Below are 22,545 nucleotides of genomic sequence, written 5' to 3'. Positions count from 1 at the left end.
GTGGAATAGATGAGAGGCACTGAAAAATCAGGAGTGGGTGTAATGATTTATGTGTAAAAAATGACCTTAGTCCTCCACATGGAAATTGAGTGGCGTTGACAAATGACCAGCACGCAGCACAACACAGACTCAAACACAAACTTCACATGAACAAACCAGCATGTGGAAATCCTACACACTGCCTTTAAATATTGTAAAGGTAGTAAAAAAGACCAGGACAACCTGGCCAGCCAGCATAATGAAAGAATTACAGCGATGTGCTGAGCAGCTCTCCAGCTTATCTGTCAGTGCATTTTTGTGTCTATGCAGTTTTATATAAATCCATACACAACTCATATTCCCATTTTTAGAAAGATCAGCGTTGCAGACAGCGAAAGGCTGATATCAATCAGTCCCTCCCAAGGCCTGTCACAGAGGGATACCTTCTAAGCAGTGACTCATCGTTGACATGTCCTCCCGGGCTGATGTGTTTGGTGAAACACCCTGGTCCGGACAGAGACGCACTTTGAGTGGGAAGTGGGACCGTGTGGCCTCAGAATGAGTCATAGAGCTCCACTGCAGTAGGTTGGAGCTACAGTAAGCGGATTGTTCATCCACCTTCAGCTCCAAGTTGCTACTCAGCGAGGGGGAGTTTGTACGTCTGTGTGAAGAAGAGCGCATTCCCATTGTGTCAAAAATCTAGTGTGCGCAAGCATGTATATGAGAGAGGATGCTTGTAATTTTGGTGCAGAGGTGATGCTTCTTTGTGCTGGTTGTGTTTGGTTTTAACTTTATGTGTCAGTGAGGCATATTAAGACCTCAGAGTGTGTGTGTGTGTGTGTGTGTGTGTGTGTGTGCCAGTTCCCCAAGGTGCCCGTTCTGTCAGGCTTTAAAGTGCTGCAGTCACCTCCACAGGGGCACCGAGGGGTCCCACTGCTGACACACTCGCACAAACACCAACAGAAACAGAAAGGCCAACAGCCAAGGAATCCCTGAACTGACATCACAGTATCTACAACACACAGTACATAAGATTTCATCCCTAATCATCCTTCATTATTTGGAATATAATAGTTTCAACTGTAAGGTGAATATGTATATCACAGTTCCTCTGGGTGCACTGGTATAGTGTACTCAGTAGTGGGAGTTAAAACAGACAGTGGTGGCAGTAGTTCAGGAAAAAAACAGTTACTGAACCAAGGATTCGAACCATAAAGTAAAGAGAGGATGGAGCTGGTTTTATCCCCCCCCCCCCCAAACACCCCCATTGGTTTTTGAAGTCAGGAGGTTTGTTCAAGACCAAGTTACCTCTTCAGAGCCAGAAGTGATCATATGCTGACAAAAGCTTTCTGAGTTTTTGGTTATTTTTTGTTATAGTTGTGGTTAATTGGTTATACAAACAAGACAACCAAATGATTTTGTTTTGTTTGGAGTTTACTGCTTTACAGAGTCACTTTAGCATTGGCTCGCCCATGGCCCACCGATGGCCCCCAGCTCCAGTCTTTTGTCCATGTGGTTATGTCTGACTCCAACGTATAGGCTGTGTGATAGTCAGGGGAGGAACCATGACATCATCTATTGGCTTCTGGTGTTTTAAAGCCAGTAGTTTGTGATTTGTCAGAGACGTCTATGAGTGGTATTGGGTAAGCTAATGATCAATGCTAGTTTACGGACTTGGTAAGATGGAAAATTCATCAAGTACTGTGTAACAAAATGATTTTACGGTCTTGTGGAACTTGGTAAACACAACTACAACAAAAAAGAAACTCAGAAAGTCCGATTTAACAGATCATCACCTGCTGAGTCAGTCAAAGCTATCAAACCCATAGATTGAAGATGGATGACCACATTGTTTATTACAGGTTCAAGTAAATAAATGAGACTGGAATGACTCTTGGGGGTAAAAAGTACTCAGTTCAGTGTTAGTCTGTGGTAGCCAGGGCTTTTTTTTTTCCAACAGCATCTAGTGGTTGGTAGTGGTATTACAAGTTTCAGACACTCCTTCATTGACCTCATATTGCAGCCAAGGCCTTGGCCTCTTGCTCTAAAGAGCCAACATGGCAATGGCCAAATCCCAAACTTTCAGTGGTCCAAAAACCATCACAGTTGCTCTGTCCACTTCTTATTTACAACTGAGGTTTGGAATTTCTGTTCATTGAATATAATGGTAGCTGCCTTGGATAAAGTTAGCAATAGTTCTGTATTGTGTCATGCACTATCAGCAAACTTGCTAGTATGTGTGTTTATACCTGCATTATGCAAAGCTGACATTACTGTTATCACAAACAACTGTATATGTTAACATTAAATGACTGTGATAAACGTATATTTTCTAGTTAGCATTGTGGCTAGTGTTTTGAGTAAGTTAACCCCACCTCCACAGTCTTGTCCAAACATTTGAGCACTTAAATTACTAATGGCAATGGCCCACATACCATAATTGAGGCTCTAAAGTAGAGCTGCGCGATATTGGCAAAACTTGCGATATGTGATATGGGTGTACAGCATTGCGATAATGATAATATTGAGATATTTCTCATTCACCTAAAGAAATACCAATTTCATCTACTAAGAAAAACGTTCCTTAACAATGTTAAAAATGAGTCAGTTGTTTGTATACCGACTCAAGTATTGATAATTTAGGACAAAATGCTACTACAATCAATTACACAATTCTGTCCAAGAACCTGGTGATGCTCCTACCACAGACCTTCAGACACAGTCAAATATTTGGTCATTTTATTCACATGTAAGAATGTGTAAATGGTATGGATCTATTTCATAATAACAAAAATGCCAGAGTACTGCCATGTAAGAGGTTTAACAAAATATTCAATTGCTTGCCTGGTTTGGTAAATACTGCATATTAAAAAAAATAAAATCTTTAAATATAAGTGTTCAGGCCTTGCCCAAAGTTGTGCTCTGAAAATATTCACATCTTTTCAACATTACTTTCAACTGTTTCTTTCCTTTATTTCTTTATCTATTTCTTTTTGTTTTATTATTTATGGGTATTAACATTAGGTACATGGGTGGCGGGGTGTGTGTGTTTGTGTGTGTGTGTGTGTGTGCGTGTCTGTGTATGTATGTGTGGTAGTGGTGGGGTGTACTGATTTTACCAGTGCCACCCACACTGGTGTATGAATGTTCGGTGGTGGTCGGAGGGGCCGTAGGCGCAAAATGGCAGCCACGCTTCTGTCAGTCTGCCCCAGGGCAGCTGTGGCTACAGATGTAGTTTACTACCACCAGAGGGAGAATGTGAGCGCGAATGAATAATGGGTCAATAATGTAAAGCGCTTTGGGTGTCTAGAAAGGCGCTATATAAATCCAATCCATTATTATTATTATTTTATATATAAAGCACTTTGTGCTACATTTCATTGTATGAAAACGTGCTATATAAATAAAGATTGATTGATTAATTGATTGACAATAAGATGTAAACTTGCATTCAACCAGCAGCAGTAGCATTACTTCAGTTTTTTTGCCAGAAAAACTAGTATGTTAAAGTGGTAGAGAAAACCACTCTGGTACCCCATGGCATGTAAAACAGAAAGTTAATTAAAAAAAAGAAAAGAAATTATTGCACATCTTTGTGATATGACTATTCCACACTCTGTTATTACGATAATATTTTTTTGATATAATTTGCAGCCCTACTCTAAAGTATGTCCATAAAACCATTGCATAGTATTACACTCCAAATGTCCACAGTCTTTAAAAAGTCAGTGGATTTTAACCGTGATTCTCTAAAGTACTATAACATGCATGCACAGGGACCGATCACTATCACTACAGTGGAGCCTGTCAGTCATGGCTGTCACATGGGAGGCTCAGAAAGACAGATAAGATGAAATCACCTGCATTTATAAAATGTATACCTGTCAAAAAGAATGCTATTATTGTAATTCCCAAATGCCTAGAAAGCCATTTATGCCATCCTTTTCTGGCATGACGTGACAAATGCACCCAGCAAATGTGTTTCTCTGTTGTATTCACTGTGCAGCAGTGCAAAGCACAAAGAAGTTGGTGCCTAATGACAGAACATTTCTCAAATATCAGTCTTTGCAAGACAGGTGTCAAATTTAACATCCTCCCAAAGAATGGCCTGAATTTGTATTACAGTTTCATTTTTGGGTGCTCATGTAACACCTTGTTTATCTTTCAGCTCTTCCTGTTCATCTCCTGAGAATCAATCGCTAATCCCACATCAGGTCAAAGATGTGCACAGCAGCCAAATTAGGATTATGGTAAGAAACAGGAGCCCTTCAGTGTAAAAAGGGGGAAAAAAAAGAAAAAACAGTGATATCCAGATTGTTCAGTGCCTTGTCATAAGGTCATGTTTTGGTTTGTGGTGTTGGACAGTTTCAACTGATGCATCCTCCACTTCACATCAGGGTTAGACAAAGGCTGATGGTGTGTGTGTGTGTGTGTGGGGGGGGGGGCTTTGGACCACAGGAACACTTACATAACTCAGCAGCAGTTACATATACACTAGTTTTTATTTCTTCTCAAACTGAGCTTTAGCTTGGTTGTAGAAATCACTGCTGCTCCTGCTGCTCCTGCTGCTATATGACTATGTACGAGCCCATGTGCACACGTGAGGCGGATTTACGTATTCTTGCATCTGTGATGAAGGTTTTATTCTATCATAAATCCTTGTATGCAACATTTGTGTTGTGTGTGTGTGTGTGTGTGCGTGTGTGTGTGTGTGTGTGTGGCGAGGATCCACTCTAGTAATCTTGTTGAGTCAGGGACGTCCAGGCTTTCCTCATGTCAAATGCAGCAGATCTTATTTCAATATCAGGCCTGACTTATCTGGAAACACAGCCAACCCACATACATCAGCACACACACCGGTTCATCATTTTCTGTTCAGCCAGTTCAAAATGCAAAGTGAATTGATTTAGAAGCCCTAGAGAGATATATACACTATATCAGACAATTTTTCATGCAGGTTTCAGCTTGTAAAATGCTTTCCGAATCATTTTTATCCCAGGCATGGCAATGAATTTCTTTTATAGTAACAGGTAATCTAGCTGTGTGCATGGAATTCAATTTAAGATACAAATCAGATAGCTGATAAACAGAAAATGGTAATTGCTTTAGTGTTAAGTATGTGAGATCTGGGAGTGTTCTTGTGCTTACATGAAGTTGTTTGGTGATGGGAGTAGATCAGTTGTTGACATTAGCTTACTTAGTTTGGTGACATCTATGAAAACAGCCTAACAACTTATTCAACGCCTCTCCTCTGGTCTTCTACAGCAGCAACAGTGTGAAACCCTATTGACCATTACCCTAGACATGGAGTCAGCTAATATCAAAAAACAACCAGCTCCCAGAAAGACAGACTCTAATCTGAAGATTGCATATGAGCATGTTTTGAATCTCACATATTAAACCTTGAAAACATCTGATCTCAAGGAACTCCCTGATAAAATAAAGAATAAACAAGCAAACAAACAAACAAATAAATAAACATGTACAATTTTTTGTTTTGCATTGTGGTCTGTGTTTTCAGTGTGTTTATTTTACAGGTTGTGTTATTTTGTCATCTTTCACCATTATCTCTACTTCATCTTCATCCTTCTTTTCCAAATATTCCAAATATGGTCATTTGTGTTCCAAAAAAAACAAACAAACAAGATTGCAACAGCCAAAATGCCAAACTTGAGGCTCAAAATGGTGTAAGTGGCTAATTTTACTAAACATTGGACTTAAATACTGGCCCATTTACAGCATCAAACAAGTGCAATGCGAGCTACTGTCATCAATAAAAAAACACCTCCGGACTCCAACACAAACTCTTATAAAGTACATGAACACATGCCAATCTTACATATTGACTCTTTAATTAATAATCTTTTATTTTTCTGATTTCTGCTCCTTAAATGTGAGGATTTGATGCTTTTTTGGTCTTGTTTGATGGATACACGTATGGCACAGTGTGGCAGGCAGTGGAGGCAGTGGTTTCAAACCATCTCAGAATACTCAGCTTTTGAGATGCCTGCTTAGAATGCTAAGGATATCAGGGCTTAGCGTATCGTGCAGCCCACATCATCCTGACTGCAGCAGTCACTTAACAGCTGAATATTACCAAACCCATTGCCCCAGGAAAGAAAAACACTGCTCAGAATCAACTGCCTTTGGCTTGATTCTACAGTCACATGCCAACCTGCCTTTAAAACACAAAATGGTTCTGCTTGAGTGTCTGACAGCACTCCCCAGACAGTTCCCAAACTGGCATTTGCTGATTGAAAAGCTTCCTGGGAGGCAGATACAGCTGCCTGTCTCCTTTCTGTGTTTTCACTGTGACGGTCTACACTGGCAGAGAGCATAGAAACCCAGCCGCAGAGGTGTGTGTATATATGTGTGTGTGTGTGCGTATGTGTGTGAGCGAGGTTATTGGGCTGGTTTAAAGATTTCTGTTTCCTGTGGCCTTGTAGAGATAATGGATTTCAGATTAAACAGCAAAGAGGGGTATGCTAGTCTGGTTGTAGCACCTAGAAGAACGTATACATAATCATGTTATAAAAATAGATGGAGTGCATAATGTTTACTACTTACCAATTCCAATTCTAGAGAGGATTCTATTATTAAAACATGCAAATAGGGCTGTCTGATATGAGAATGTATACACTGTGTTAGAAACGTGTCAACCAGAGGAGATTTGTCTGTTTCCACTGCAGGAGATATCTGTCAGTGTCTGTGCTATATAATTGGGGCAGGTTGTGTAGCAAAATCAGGGCTGGATTCTCCAGCTGCTTCATGAGGTAACATGATTTGGGCTGAAAGACTGCTTAGCATGTGTGATGGTTGGCGGCAGAAATGCACATCTAAGTTGTTTCCAAAACTGCAGTTTGCAAAAGCTGCAGAAGTGAATGATAACGACGGAGTAGAATTGTCATTGTATATGTAGACTGTCCACCTAGAAAAGATGGATTTTACTCATCAACTTGTTCAGATCCTTCCATTGAATAATTACAACTGGAACAACTGCTTTAACCCTTTAACGGCTGCTGTGAGTAGCTGTTCATTACTTAAATAACCATCTGTTTGTTAGAGAGCATACAGGCTGGACTGTGTTTCAATGGAAATAGGTCATGTGGTCTGATGAGTCCAGGATGATCCTGTTCCCAAGTGATGGGTGCATCAGATTGAGAACAGAGGCAGATGAAGTGATTACCCATCATGCCTAGTGTCTACAGTGCAAGTCTGGGGGAGCTGTATTCTGATCTGGGGTTGATTTAGTTGGTCAGGTCTAGGTTAAGCAACGTCATGTGTCCAAAAAAATGATGGCAACAAATGTTGTAACATTGCATAAGCTGATTGAAACAATACCTCTGTGAATGTGTAGTCAAAGATAAAGCCGGTCCAAAGTTTTTTGTCATTGTTATTTGATTAATTGATTTCTTCTAAACTAATAAATGAAATGACTTCCCTATTAACAGTCTATTGTGAATATCGATCAATAAGTTTTAGACAAATTTTAAGAGAGAAAAGTCAAAATTCCCTGATTTGAGCTTGGTAAATTTGAATACTTTCTGATGTCATTGCTCCTATATGACAGTGAACTTAAGGCATCTTCACAGCAACTCGTTTTCTCTGGATTTTTGAGTTTGATCTGAACCTGACTTGCGGGTGTGGAAAAATTCCTGGACTACGATTCAGAGCAAACAGCAGGGCTTTCGTCCAACCATCATGTGGTTCATTTACAGTGTGAAAAGCTTTGTTGATAATTCTGACTTTTACAAATCATGCAAAGCAATTGTTACTAAAAACAAAATAAAAACAGACCACATGTAAAAAGTTCAAAATGATTCAAAATAAGAACATGCTTATGTCAGACCCATGCCTGTCTATTAACCAATCAAGTACAAGTGTCAAGTACAGGGAGATGCACTACATGTTGATGATGATTGCAGGACCTTGTGTCTAATATTGGGCTTTGGGAAACATTGAATATGTTTTACATTTTTTAGAATTTCATAACAACAGTGTGGTTCGACGATATCCTCTTTATGCAGAAGTCTGGTGTTGTGAAATATACCATTACTGTAATTTAATTTATTTATATTGTAATAGATTGTGGTCATGCCACTTACTGCTACGTGCAAATGAATAACAAAAATAAGAGTAACGGTGCAAAGGTCAGCATTTACTCATATCAATTTTCTTTTTCATTAGAGGGGTTGTCAGAGAAGACGGCATAGAGCCTAATGGTTTTGCTGGGTTATTTGTGTTGGTGGCAGGTTTTTTTGACAGCAAACAACACCCCTGGTGACTAATGCCTGTTCAGTCATTTGTTGATTGTAGCTCATTCCACACCATTGCTGTTTTTGTTGTGCAGAAGTATTTTGTAGCTCACTGATTTCTTCTTGTCTTTCCTGTCTCCCCTTCTCCAGGTTCCCATTGCCTCTGGACAATATGAAATCTGACTGACAAGTATTTTGAGCCTCGTTGGATTCTCTAGCTATAAGCGCTTTTAATAATGTAAAGACTGAAAGTGCCAATTGCAGCAAAGGAATTGACACATCATCGCTAATGTTCACAGCTTCCAGAGATGACAAGTTGTTCACACCAATGTCCCATCGCAAAAGATGAGAATATTCAGCAAGTTGAGTCATCAAGGATAAATCAGCAAAATGCATCATCACTTCAACAACCACCCCGTTCAGATTAAAGGCCCACATTATCTCTGCCTCCTCTTGGCCTTTCTCAGCTGTTAGCGCTCCTTGTAGTTACCTCTTCATCAGTTGTCCAACATGCGCCCTTCTCTCGCCACCGCAGTCCTACCACCCAGGACCCGTTCCCACAATGCACCCAATGTCGCAGTGGGTGGCCGTGAGCACCTGTCAGCTCCACGAAGGCGTAGCCCCCACCTTCGTCACACACTCAGTCCAGAAAACCTGCGAACTCTGGCCGAAAGGGGCGGGGCTGCTGTGGATACCGCCTCTGTGGTTAGCAGCCCAATCGGACTTCCTCGAGCTAACAGCGACACAGACTTGGTGACGTCACAGAGTCGCTCATCACTAACAGCATCCACTCTGGAATATACTTTGAACCGCGGCCAGAACCTCGTCATATCCTGGGATATCAAGGAGGAAGTGGATGCTACCGACTGGATCGGGCTCTACCACATTGGTAAGAAGATTTTTTCCATGATTTTACTTGTAGTAATTTCATTTTAACATGTTTACTGACAAGATAACAGGCACAAGTCAAGTTTAATGCTTTTGAAGTAAGTCAGGTCAAAGGTTACCATAAATAAATGGCAAGTCTATAAGAAATGTCGGTGATGTAAATACTATTGGACATGAAGGAAGGACCACTTTTTGATTTCATATTGAAATGTGTTTTTGCTGATGGGTCAGTGGTTGAAACATTGGTTTCAAGTCAATGCACCAACAACACCATGGGCTATTGGGGTATTTTTGGTAATGCTTTTGGAGTAATAATATTAAGCTGAAACAATGAAATATTGCTTTGGACATGTTGCCGTGTCTTTGCAATTTCAAGGCATTTGGCTCAGCCTTGTAGTTGTGGTTGGCATATGATGGCAGTGATTCTACGCTTGCGCTAGCCTATTGCCACATCGCCATTGGCGATGCATTTTCCTGGTTGGCGAAGTTGTTCTCCTCCCATGTAACCACAGTGGCGAAGGTATTTTTTAGTAAAATCAACCAACTTACATCTCTGGTTGAAAATGTCCGAGCAATAACCATGGAAAATAACAAATACAGTCTCCACTACTGAAGAGCGCTGCCGAGAGCGATCAAACTCACCCGAACGTTTCAGATTTTTTATGAATTCACACTGCACAGACAGAGAGGGGTATGGAGCAGTGCAGACCGCCACCAGCAGAAGTGAAAACGAAACTTCTGGCTCATTTATCTTTTTTCTACCTGCTACAGCTTTGCTTTTAAATCTTACCAGCGAAAACGCTGCAATATTAGTATCACATTAGTGTTGCCTCTGTCGTCTCCATGTTTGTTATTACTGACTTTCTTCTTCTTCTTCTCAAAAAACTTTACTCTTCTTCGTGGTATTTGTCCAGTATGGTTATTTAAGAGCGGCGCCCCCTCATGGATTAATTGACAAACGCTCATTCCAACACATGAAATGTCAGCAGCAGCACTTTTTTCAAGTCAGACTAATGAGAACGACAATAAAGCACATTTACAAAAGGAACTAAGAACTGGAATGGGATCATTAAGTACTAATATCGATACTCGGTATCGACAGGTACTCAAAAGTAAGTTCTCATACTCGTACTCGGTCTGGAAAAAAGTGGTATTGGTGCATCCCTAATGTATGATATCATACTTAGAGGTGTCTCACTGGTAAATTTATTTTATATTGAATCTCATGAACATCAGTGGTCAGAATAATTGTATTTATAAGTCTATCATTTATTGTTTTGTTATACATTAGATTAGAAATAAAAATAGATTAGATGAAAATGTTGACTTCAGTTAATTTTTATGATTTTTTTTGTATGAAACTGAAACCAGACTGAACATATATTTAAGCTCAAAATGCACTAGAATGCAGGAAAAAGACTTCCTTTTTCCCAAAATTTCCCGGGGGAGCTATGCTCGTCGCCATGGTCTGCTACACGCCCTGCTGCAGGGACCCAGACTGGACCCAGACTGGCTGTGGCTTTTTGTGGCTACACTCATTTCTACTAATGTAGCCACAGTGGCTGTATCTTTCATTTTCCTAGCGCAAGCACAGTGATTGAAGTGGTCACTTTTACAAATGGTACTCTAAAACAACCTTCAAACATCATCTATCAGATGCAATTTGAATGATTTTGTCTTTTGTTGTGCTTTTGGTTTAACAGCTATTAGCTGAAGGACTTTACCCTTCTTGTCCTCAAGTCTTGTTTTGCTATCGGGTGCTGAGAATAGCCAGGTAGAGTGCAGGATCCTCCAACTCAAAGTCAATACTGAAACAGGAGACTTTACACAGGACTAAAGGCTGAGTCGACATGTAACAGCAGTGCTATGGTGTACGATAACACACACACCATCACAAACCGCGCATGTCTCCAAGCTGAGCCCAGGTGGTCTCCAATAATGTATGCTAATCCTGCTTAGAGACAGGAATTTGACAGGGGAAATACATTGACCTACACACTGTAAAAGGCTATCAGGCTCAAACTGTCAGGCAGATCTGTCCATCAGAGTGAAAAGTAATACACGAGCCATGGTGTTTCACCAGCACACCTGTTGTCAAAATCTATCAGTGATTTCCTGTTTTGTTATAAAGAGCTGAAGTCAAGATTTCACCTCTGGGAGAGCCACTGTTCTACTTAAAGCTGTATCACATTAAGTGAACAACACAAATAATGTGCAGCACTGTATTCACTTGTGGATGTTCTATTGTCCACATCATACTGGTATGAAATGGCTATTGTGTTGCTTGGTGAAATCGTAGTAAAATAGTGAAACTTTTGTCACATCATCTTCAATGTAACACAAACTGCAGATGAAAAATAGCCATTAGGCTAACTCTGGTGCATTTACAACAATGTGAATCAATGTACAATGTCTCTGTTAAGTAAACCAACAAATAAAATAAATAAATAAATAAAACAAACAGGGAAAGTGGCTGCAAGACAAAACATTGAATACAGCGCCAGGCTAATAGGCTAAGGGTGGATTTAGTCTGTTTCATACTGTGAGAACTCAGCGACAGAGGATTGTCTCTGTCCAGTCAGTTGTCTGTAAAATGTTTTCATGTCTCCTTTTGGTATCACAGGAGCTTGCTTGCAGCCTCTATGGAGGTGATACTAAATAAGTACCAAATACTGTCCACACCGTTAGTCTGATGGGAAACCAACCGAGGTGAATAGAGTCAAGTCAAGTTGAGCTGTGCAGTGTAGTAGAAGATCTTCTTAAGGTGGTCTAAATCTACAGATCAGTCTAAAACATCAGTGTGACACTGGCCAGCCAATAATCAGTAGTATATTACAATGATGTTTGGGGAAAAGTGCTGTGAGCCACAGAGCATAATCTATTGTGTTGGTAATGGATAATGGATTTCTGGAAACAATGGGCGTCTTTGGCTTCAAAGAGGTCAAACCAACTGGCAGACTGCATTCTGACTTGTAAAGCCTTCATGGTCATTTAAAGTCATTAGGAATAACAAAATTAACCTTTAGAGCAAGTCTTATAAGGACATCATGCAATTATTTTACAACACAATGTAACTAATTATCTTTTTTACTTGTTAATCAAGCAGTAATTTCTGATGACCTCCAGGTCTTAACCAGTCTGGATGAGTTCATTAGAGACAGTCCAGGTGTACTGTAACTGGGACTGGTGTATGGGGGAAGAGATAGTGTGAATGGTTGGTGCCGGGCGGGGCGCCGGGTCACTTTATATTGATCATAAGGCTGCCAGGACTTCATTACCTGCTCTAGGGTCTTATACCCAAGAGGGGCTACCGCTTTCCTTGACTAAGCAGACATTCAATGATAAGCAACTTTGCCCTCCCCTTCTCCACTCACAGTCAATACACACTCACACAGCCATGCTCACACACGTACGCAAAACACACACACACCTCCACTCTCCAGCAGTCAGCTGAGCTCGATGCTTCATTATTCTGTGTACAAAAATGCTACGTACAGCGGAATTCCCCCTCCCTGTTTTAACTCACAGGAAGTTTTGAGTTCGTCCTTCTGGTTAGAGGTTGGACACAAGCTATTTTGGGAATGGATTTCACTGATTAAAGGCAAACTTGTATGTTGGAAGACAGAGTCCGCAGACTAAATATACTGTACTGTGGGGGATGAGGAGGAACAGATGCAGTGGTAGCAGGATGCAGGGTTGTCATCTGGAGTTTGTTGAACATAGTTCTGTTTAACATTGTTTGGTTTCAAATCAAGGGGTAATGTCAACATGTGAAGATTTGTATCTTATCTTGTAATCCATACGAACACAACCCCATGTCTAACTGTTCTTTCATCCTTCAGATGAAACCAGTCCATCCAATGTGTGGGACTGTAAGAACCGAGGGGTTAATGGCACCCAGAAGGGTCAGATCGTCTGGAGGCTGGAGCCTGGCCCTTACTTTATGGAGCGTAAGTCACTGCTGGCCACAATACTTTATCCCAAAAACAAAAAGAAAGGCAGAGTGTAAGATTTAGAGAGAACTATTTGGCAAAAAAGTAATGTAGTATTCGTGACTGTGTTTTCATCATTTTATAAGTACAAATAAGAATTGTGTCTTGGTTATTCTATTCCACTGAGTCCATCCAGGCTGCCTTCTCAAAGTCAGTAATTCAAATCCTCTGTCAGCACCTCTGTAACCCTTTGTGTTATGTTTTTTCTGTGCACATTAGAACATCAGGATGAATCAGAATATTGAAAATGTACAGGGATAATATCAATGGCCTATGTACATATTAATGATATGCTGAATAAGTACAGGGGTCTCACTCAGGATTAAAAACAATCTACTATCTTAATAAAGTCATGAAATTTTAATAAAACAATAGCATTTCTAGCATTGTCAAATTTCCCAGCTGAACCAAAAGCAGCAGTCTGAGGCCAAGAGCTGCAGGTTGTATTTGATGTGTTATTGCTCACCTAGCAATAGCATTATGATACATTATTTTATGTTGCATGATTGCTTAATATCTGTTTAGAAGGCTCATACACCTAAAACAGTAGTGTTATAACTTTTTCTCTGCATCATATAAATCTAAATGCTGAAAAGTATGTCTCTGTATGTTTGTCCCATGTCTGTAAATTTTAATGTGGTTGAAGCCATTGCTGAAAATCATGCCAGGGGATTTTGTGATTGTGAGATTGGCTTTTTTTTTTTTCACGGAGTGAACGTGTAATTTGACAGATTTTTAGCAGTCACTACGCAATCTCACCACTAGATGCCATTAATTCCCACACTCTGCACGAAGCGACTCCTGTCAACAACTCAGGTTTTGACAGTGATACAAATTGACTTTGCATAAATAATGTAAATGCAATGATCTTAGAATAGATTTTTTCCTGTATGTCAGAAAACATGGAGAAAAAATCTAAAACAAAAAACAAAAAACTGAAGCAGAAACATTTGTGGGGTGTCACTGCTAAAAGTGTTAGGTTTAATTAAAGTCATCGTTCAAAGATAAATCTTGCCATTTTCTGTTCTTTTGTTATGAGGAATAAAGCCTATGGAAAAACTAATGACAGCTAAAAATTCATCCTATGATACTGACTTTGTATCTGTAGATTAATTTAGCTTATTTTTCTATAGGTGTTTTATTGTTATTTCTATAAAGCTCCACTGTTGTTCAAAAATTATTAAAAAGATGTAATTTAAAACATGTCACTGAACTGTTGCATCAGGTTACATCCTCTTCATGGACTACAAAGGTAAAGTAGTTTTTCACTAAAACACCATCAAACAGCAAAACTAGCAGGAAAACTGTTTCCTGCAGAACAAAAATGTCAACCAGTGCAACGAGAGGGCTCAGCGATGTGTTTCTAGTCATTTTCATATGAGAGTGGAGCTGTTTAAGTCCTGTATGTCTGACCAGATGGTGAAAATGGCGTCAGGTAATGATCAGTGTCTTTTCATTCTTCATCCCATTACTTTGTGCAGCTGAGACCAAGATCTGTTTCAAGTACTATCATGGAGTGAGTGGAGCCCTGAGAGCCACGACCCCCTGCATCACCGTGAAGAATCCTGCAGTCCTGGTCTGTGTTAGGACAGAGAAGTTTGCACTCTACACCTTGCATTTTTAGTCTTATCTTTTAGCATTTTCACTGAAATCATGTGGGGGTCAAGAATGTACACAATTAATAGCAAGTGTAACCTAAAAAAACAACAGTAACTTGTAGAATCCTGTATTAAAATGTTGTTTTACAGCAGGTGAGTAGAACAAACAAAAAAAAACCCAACATTTTAGAATATTTTACAGTTCATTCAAAAAATATTCATGGTTTGCAGCTGCAAAATAATAAGACAATAGGTTTGGTAAAGTAGAATAGATGATCTCTGAAATGGATATTTAAACTGTAGCAGCTGCAAATTTCAGATATTATCTGAAAACCGTGAAAGTTGTGTAAGTTACAGAATTTATGATATAATCAAACCTTGTAGTTGACTAGCCAACCATGAAATGATGTGTTTGTATGCCCACTGGAACAACCAATCAAATACAGTCACGGAAAACATTATCAGACCACCCCTTGTTTCCTTCATTATCTTGTTCATTTTAATGCCTGGTACAACTAAAGGTACGTTTGTTTGGACAAATATAATGATAACAACAAAAATAGGTCATAATAGTTTAATTTCAGAGCTGATATCTAGCCATTTTCCATGTTTTCTTGATAATAACCAAAATCACTTCAGTTCTTACATCAATATCTATGGCATTGTGCAGCCAAAAACAGTGCTTTTAGGCATTCCATGTTTTCTTTTCTGTCTGTTTTAGTCACATGATACACACAGGAGTTAGTACTTGATTGCATAATCATTGTTTTTGATAACTTTTGATTGTCTAATCATCTTTTCTGTCACTGCAATGTTAGACACATTCAAGGTTCAAAGATTTTTTTATTGTCAGTTCACTAGATGCAAAGGACATACAGAGAATTGCGATACCGTTTCTCTCTCACCTCGTTAAATGATGCTACTTCCTGCTTTCAGTGAGGTTAATGTTCACCTCTTCCCGTCTGCTCCTGCATTAATGTTCTGATATGCATAAATTTATTGGGACAAATACAAATGGTGTGTCCTCAGTTTAGTCAGGAACACAAACTTCTGTTGTGTTTTTTATCAGGTGGAGGGTTTGGCAGAGCAGGTTGGCATAGAGCATCCACGGAAACTGATCAGTTTCACTTTAACAGGTGAGTTTACAAAAAGACATATGTGACTAATCTTTTTTTGTACCGAACTAAGTCAACTTTCATCTTATCAGCAGCCCTCAGTAACAAAGTAGCAAACTTCAAATGCACAAAGAGCTCCAAAATCACAGACCAGACATCTGTAAACTCATTTGTATTTCAGACTGAAGTAGAGTAAATATTTCAAGCTGTTTTCACAAATCCGTGGCACCCGAAGTGGCTTTGCTCCTCTGCAAATAAAAATATCAATGAGAGAGAAAAAATGCAAACAATTTCAGAGCTTTAGGAAAAAACAGCAATCATCAGAAATGGACTCGACATTGTATGAAATGTGAGGTTTCAATACAAAGGCTTGGGATTGTTTCAAAGGTTAGTTTCAGGGGCATATTTATGACTTTGGGCTAGAGTTTGAGTTACATTTGAGTCCTGTTTGAATGGAAGTAGTGGAGCTGGTATTTTATGTATTTCTGAAAATACAGTTTACTTTTAAGTCTCTTAGCTGTAGACCTGTTATAATCCTAACACTGTTATTTATTTTATTTATTAATTTATTTCTTTTGAGCAGAAGAAAGAGTCAAAACTTTTATGTGTACGAAGAATTAATAGCAGAGCAAATACATTAATATATAGAGGTGATCAAGACAATATAGCAATTGCCATGTACACTAGTAATAACAAAATAAATTCAGTAACTATTGCTCAAAAAGGAGTGGGAAGAAGAAAACTTATTAAATCCCACCCCTACCTCTCATTTACATAACATAACACATTACTTGGGTTTCTTTAATGATAAAGTTACATGTGTTTAGAGTCCTAATAAAGTAAGTAACAGCTAGTAAACGGATAAGGAAAACTGTGAAACTATGAAAAAGCTAATGGAACTAGGGCTGAGTAAGAAAAGAATATCTTCAGACAAGGTGTAATGCAGTGGCAGTGGCATGAGTCATAAAAAGTTCATATTTCAAAAATTTCTAAATGTTTCTATAAAATAATGAAGGTAAACCATAGACTGCATATAATTAGTGGATGGATGATCCATGACAACACCCATTGGTTTCTGAACCAGGGAACAGCCAGTAGTTTGCGATTAATCCATCACCATGTTGACTTTTTGTAGCCGATAGTGATCATATTCGTACAAAAGCAGTGGAACTACATGAGCCCAAGGGGTCAAAGGTCAGCTAACCTGAACACTAGCTTACTAACTAGGTAGAATGGAAAACTTCATTTAACAGTGTGGAGGAAAGTCATTTTACGATCTTGTTAGTCAGATAAGCCTTCTAATTTCCTTGAGATCTAATAAATGGAGGAAGGTTTTAAAGGTGGACCACCAGGTCACAGAGTCCATATTAAACAGATGAGACTTTAATGAGTCCTAAAGAAAAACTGACTTAGCATTTTTAGAGAAGTTTAATGTAAATCTGTGGGTGTCAGGGCTTTTTGGAGCCAATTGGAGTCAATCCTAGTGGTTAAAAGTGGCATTGCAATAATGAAATCTTACTTATTGACTTCATTTTGGAGCTGAGGTCCTTGCCCATTGTGGTTAATGCTAATGGAACTAGGGTTAGGGTACCATGAATAGGGTGGACATAAAAACTTAAGTGTTGTATGACGTAGTGTTTAGTCATCTCCTTTTTTGGTTTTGTCGGTGCATCACCAACCATCTATAGTATATCAACAGGAAAAATAGAGACCCAATCATAAAAGACGGGAGCTCTAAACCTCCACAGGACAGTTTGAAGTCTTATTGCTTGCACCGAAATTACAGTCTTCTCAAAGGCATCATCAATACATCTGTAAAATAAGAAAAGTAAAACTTATGTGAAAATGCAGCTTTTTGTTCTTAATGTCCTCCATCCTCCCACAGATCTCCGTGCCACCGGCCTGAAGAAGGGCATGTTTTTTAATCCAGACCCTTACCTGAAGATGTCCATCCACCCAGGGAAGAGAAGTGTCTTTCCTGTCTTCAGCCACCATGGGCAGGAACGACGATCGGCTATTATTGCTAACACAACTAACCCTGTGTGGCACGGGGAGGTGATGTTTACACCTTTGGATATTACAGTATAACACTGCAATAAACATACTGTCACTTACCTAAAATAAGGAGAATATCTCAATATTTTTTCATTGAGACATATGCTCACATGCATAAACAATAAAGTATACAATAGCTAATGTCTGCAACATATACACACATACACATTTGCAAGTATTGCATGGGAAAACATAGAAACTCCATAATAGCTTTTTCCACTTATAAAGTGGAAAAGAAGCTGTTTCCAGCAGCTTCCTGAATGTCCCATAAAGCTTTTCAGTTTGTAAACTTGTAAACTGGTGGTTTTGTTTCCAGTTTTTTGCCTCTTCTTCTACTCTATTTATTAAACCTTTGTATATCATATTATATATATATATATATATATTATTATATTATATTATGTATGATATGCTATCATGTATCATATTGTTAGCCTCGTAGCATAATTGCCTAAGTCATAATTTTGGACAAATTATGATATCTGCATAAAATAACTCAGCAGTGTTAGGGGAGTAAAGTTACACAGATACCACAATTTGACCAAAAACATGACTTAGGCAATTATGCTATCAAGCTAATGATATATAAGTTTGCTTTAAATGTACTTATCCCCTTAATTGCCACATGGAACACATCTATACTTTTAAACCTTTTGAAAGTATTGTATTTTCATGCTTTTGTCTCTCTGCAGAAATACACTTTTGTAGCTCTAATGACAGACATCCTATACATTGAGGTAAAGGACAAATTCGCAAAAAGCCGACCAATCATCAAACGCTTTCTGGGTCAGCTGACTATACCTGTGCAGCGGCTTATTGAAAAAATACCAGGGTAGGTGATATTCACTACAATCTTTACAGTCTACAGTCTATATCAGAAGCACATTTATAATGGAATACTTCACTGTAAAAATTTGCTGTGTTGTGTCCCAGATAAACACAAGTTCACACATCTGTTGCTGATTATGCACCTTGGTTTTAATGCACTTGTTTTTTTCTGTCTGTTTGCCTCTTCAGAGTCCAGCCTGTGAGTTTCTCCCTGTGTAGGCGCCTGCCCACCGAACATGTCAGTGGTCAGCTACAATTCAAAGTGGAGCTCACCTCTACAGGACCTGATGGTAAATTTATGTAGAAATGTTTAAAGGGGCAAATTCTCTTATTTTGAAAACTTATTTAAAACTTCCAAATGCAAAAAAAAAAAAAAATCTCAATGATCAACAGATTGTGAAGAACAGTTTTGATGCTGTGTTTAATGTGTTAGTATATTTTGTTTCAACGATACACACTCAAATATCTTTAGGATGCTAACCACCTAGCCCCCTGTTCCTTCTCAAAATACTACTGTGTACCTCAAGAGGTACAGACTCGCTGTAGTATCCTGTGTGCCCTCTGTCTAATATTAGAAAAAGTAGTGCTGCCTAGGGGGTATATTCTAACATCTTGTGCTTCCTGTAGAAGAATAAGAGAGAGAACAACAGCAAACACAGCGATGGCAGACTGACAGTGGATTAACTCAAAATCTTTAGCCTAGCTAATAACCATACAAACCAACCAAAATGTGTTGATATATTGTTTCTTGTTTTTTGGGGGGGATTTTTTGCAACTATGGTAAAAACTGAAAGAAGCAAGGGATAATTGAAGCTATAAACTGAAACTGCATGTAAAGATGTTGTGTTATCTTGACCAAATTGCTTGGTCATTATTGGGAACTCCAGGGACACTGACTAATGATGTGGACATCATTGTTTAGTTCCACTTGTCATTTTAGTTCATTTGTCATTTTAGTTCACTTTATTTTCCCTCAAGAGAAGTTTGATCTCTGCATTAACCCATACTAGCTGAGTAGGAGAAGTACTCTGGGTAAGGTCAAAGACCGAAAGATTGAGCTAGCATAGCAGACAAACCTAATTCCACATACTTTAGAATTTTTTTTAATTGTTCAAATTTGGTCCCTGTCTAAGGACATATTTATTCTTTATTGCACTGAATGATCAACTGATTGTTTCACTTTTGCGTCAGTATTTGTTCCTTGGTAAATTTTCATCAAATTGAGTTACTTCAGAGCTGAAATCAGTGGATCTGAACCAAATAAATCAACCGCAAGACTGTAACTAAATATTACCCAAACATGCATGCATTTGGATACGTCTACATTCTGGTGATGTCTTCTAATCATATTTTACTTGTTAGTTTTATGACATCATTTTGTTCTTGTCTTTATCTTTAACTCTCTATGGAGACGCAGTTGGCTCTACCGTAGCTAAGTGTTATTAGTGTCCCTGCAGTGCACACGTTATGCTCAGCAGCAGTCTCTGCTGGGTCCTTGCCCCAGCTGTTTTTATATATGTAGGATGGTTTATTAAAGGACACTGCACCTCAAAGGTGCTGTGCAGTATGTTGTTTATAACCTGTAGTTAGTTTCTATTTAAGTGCACATATAGAGAACATTTTTGCTGCAGATACAGTTCTGTAGCAGTGGTGATATTTCTAGGAACAGATCTTGGATGGGGGCCAATGATTTGTCTGACTTTTATAGGGTTTTCAACAAATGTTATGTAATTGTTTCCCATAGGCTTTCACACCTACGTGTCAATACATACATATGCTGTACTCATGAAGTCAGACATCTCAGGTACTGGTCCTATCACCAAGGCAACAAAAAAAAAGAAATCTCAGTGTCTCCTTTTCTGAGCTTCCACAGAGGCTGACTGACTTTTTGTAATCCTCAGACATGATGGATCATTTGTAATAACATAACATAGTGTAAGGTTTAAGTTGATATAGTGTAAGGTTTAAGTTGATATTACTTTGGCAAGTTTCACAACTCATTCTTCCCGACTCCACCCTTAATATAGCAGTGTTATCTTGACCATGATTGATTGAGTACAATCTACTGTAGTCTACCTCATCCAAAGAATTAAAACCATCACTTCAGCATGGACCTGAAACTGAAGGAGCAGTATTCCACGGAGGAAACAGGGTGTTTGCTTGTGCACTATCAAGTAGCCTCTATCTTGATAATTCACTCACAGATTTGAGGTTAAAACAACTCCATTCTCACCCAAAAAAAGATCCAGAAACTAGCACAAGTCGACAGCTTGTCCAGGTTTGTGTTGGTGGAAATGTTGTAAGTTTTGGTCTTTTTGCAGTGGGCATCAACATCATCATCATCAACCATAAACTCTTGCCTTTCTTTGGTGATAGTTGGAGTTAATTTTGGAATCTTAATCTAACAAACTGTTGTTTTGATTTACCATAATTTGCTTTCTTTAACTTGCATTTTCTCAACATGCAATCTGTTCTGTGAAGGTGCCTCTCCTGATTCTATTATTGGGATTTCATCACTGAACGGCGCTCCAGGGACTCCATCTGATGATGAGGATTTGCCCCATCATCTTCCAGGAGTGGTCTCTGCAGGACCCTCACCTACAGGGTCCCAGGGCTCACAAGGAATGTGGGAAGGCGGGGCCACGGCCTGCCCAGAAAAAGACCTGTCCCTTGTGGGAGCTGAGGGCAGATTTGTGGAGCCCGAAAGTCTGTCAGGCCATGAAATGCTCCAGAGGTCCCTCAGTGAGGGCCTGGATGCTATAGAGGCACCCAAGGGTCCAGGTGAGAGACCTCTAGGAGCTGCCTCCCCCAAACTACGTTCTAGTTTTCCCACACACACAAGGCTCAGCGCTATGTTACACATTGATTCAGATGAGGACGATGAGAGATCCGGGGCTAATGACATCACTCCGGTGCCGCTGTCACCGCTGCTGATGAATGGGGACCCTCCAGAGGTCAGCGGCCTTGATGAAGACGACCCATTTCCAGAGCTTCAGCTGGAGGCAGAGCAGCTGGATCGCTCAGTGCTGGAGGAGGAACCTGAGGGTACTGGAGCTGTGACAGAAGGCTTGCCTCCTGAGATCGAGGTGGCTGAAGAGGTGGAGCCGGGTCTGGACATGGAGGAGCCAGATGTCTTCTCTGAAGTAGAAGAAGCTTCTTTTGCAGAAGCTGTGACCCATAATGCTTTGCAAGAGGGTGTAGATGTACATGAGGAAGTAAGGGGGCCTGGGGAGGACCCATCATCAGAGATTGACACCTGCTCCATGGCAACAGCCCCACAGACAGTTTTTTCAACATCAGAGAGCTGTCCCATCACACTGACCACTGCTGTGGTGAGTTGACTACGCTCATATGAAATACTGTCTGTGTTCAGTCCTGAAAACATAAGCTTACACCGAGGATAGGATAGCTAATATAACAATTTGGCCAATCACTGAAGACACTACAAGTGGTTTTGTTTTTTTGCTTTTTAATTGATTTGTTTATCTTGTTTTCATACTGTTTTGTTAGCACACTAACTACTCCCATGATATCCATGTGCTAACTGCTAAATGTATCGTTTAGTGTCCAAAGTTACCACCGAAGAAGGTAGGGAGGGGAAGTTTGATCTCTGTGTTAACCCTGCGTTAACTAGTACACTAGGAGCAGTACAATGGGTAAGGCTACAGACAGGATACGTAACTTAGCAAGTTTTTTTGTTTGTTTTTTTTTATTACACTTTCATTATTAATTTAGGACAAAGTGCATTGATGCATTTATGTGTATTCTTTGAGAGAGGTCAGAGAGAATGAGCTTTTTTGAAGTTGTAGTTTTGTTTGAGACTTGAGTAAGGCTG

General features: G+C 39.4%; 1 protein-coding gene across 1 annotated transcript in view; it reads left to right on the top strand.

Annotated features, from left to right (window-relative positions):
* hecw2a (HECT, C2 and WW domain containing E3 ubiquitin protein ligase 2a) overlaps window positions 1-22,545 on the top strand; it is a 72,687-nt gene that overhangs the window by 13,090 nt on the left and 37,052 nt on the right. Inside the window, exons 2-9 of the mRNA XM_030125010.1 lie at window positions 8,385-9,123; window positions 12,965-13,072; window positions 14,596-14,690; window positions 15,782-15,848; window positions 17,713-17,882; window positions 18,575-18,714; window positions 18,900-19,000; window positions 21,192-22,042. Coding sequence (XP_029980870.1) covers window positions 8,745-9,123; window positions 12,965-13,072; window positions 14,596-14,690; window positions 15,782-15,848; window positions 17,713-17,882; window positions 18,575-18,714; window positions 18,900-19,000; window positions 21,192-22,042 — 1,911 coding nt within the window. The 5' untranslated portion in view covers window positions 8,385-8,744. The remainder of the gene's footprint in view (window positions 1-8,384; window positions 9,124-12,964; window positions 13,073-14,595; window positions 14,691-15,781; window positions 15,849-17,712; window positions 17,883-18,574; window positions 18,715-18,899; window positions 19,001-21,191; window positions 22,043-22,545) is intronic.

The sequence above is a fragment of the Sphaeramia orbicularis genome, chromosome 21 (assembly GCF_902148855.1).
Source record: "Sphaeramia orbicularis chromosome 21, fSphaOr1.1, whole genome shotgun sequence".
Classification (NCBI taxonomy): domain Eukaryota; kingdom Metazoa; phylum Chordata; class Actinopteri; order Kurtiformes; family Apogonidae; genus Sphaeramia; species Sphaeramia orbicularis.
This window is presented reverse-complemented; position numbering and strand designations above follow the sequence as displayed.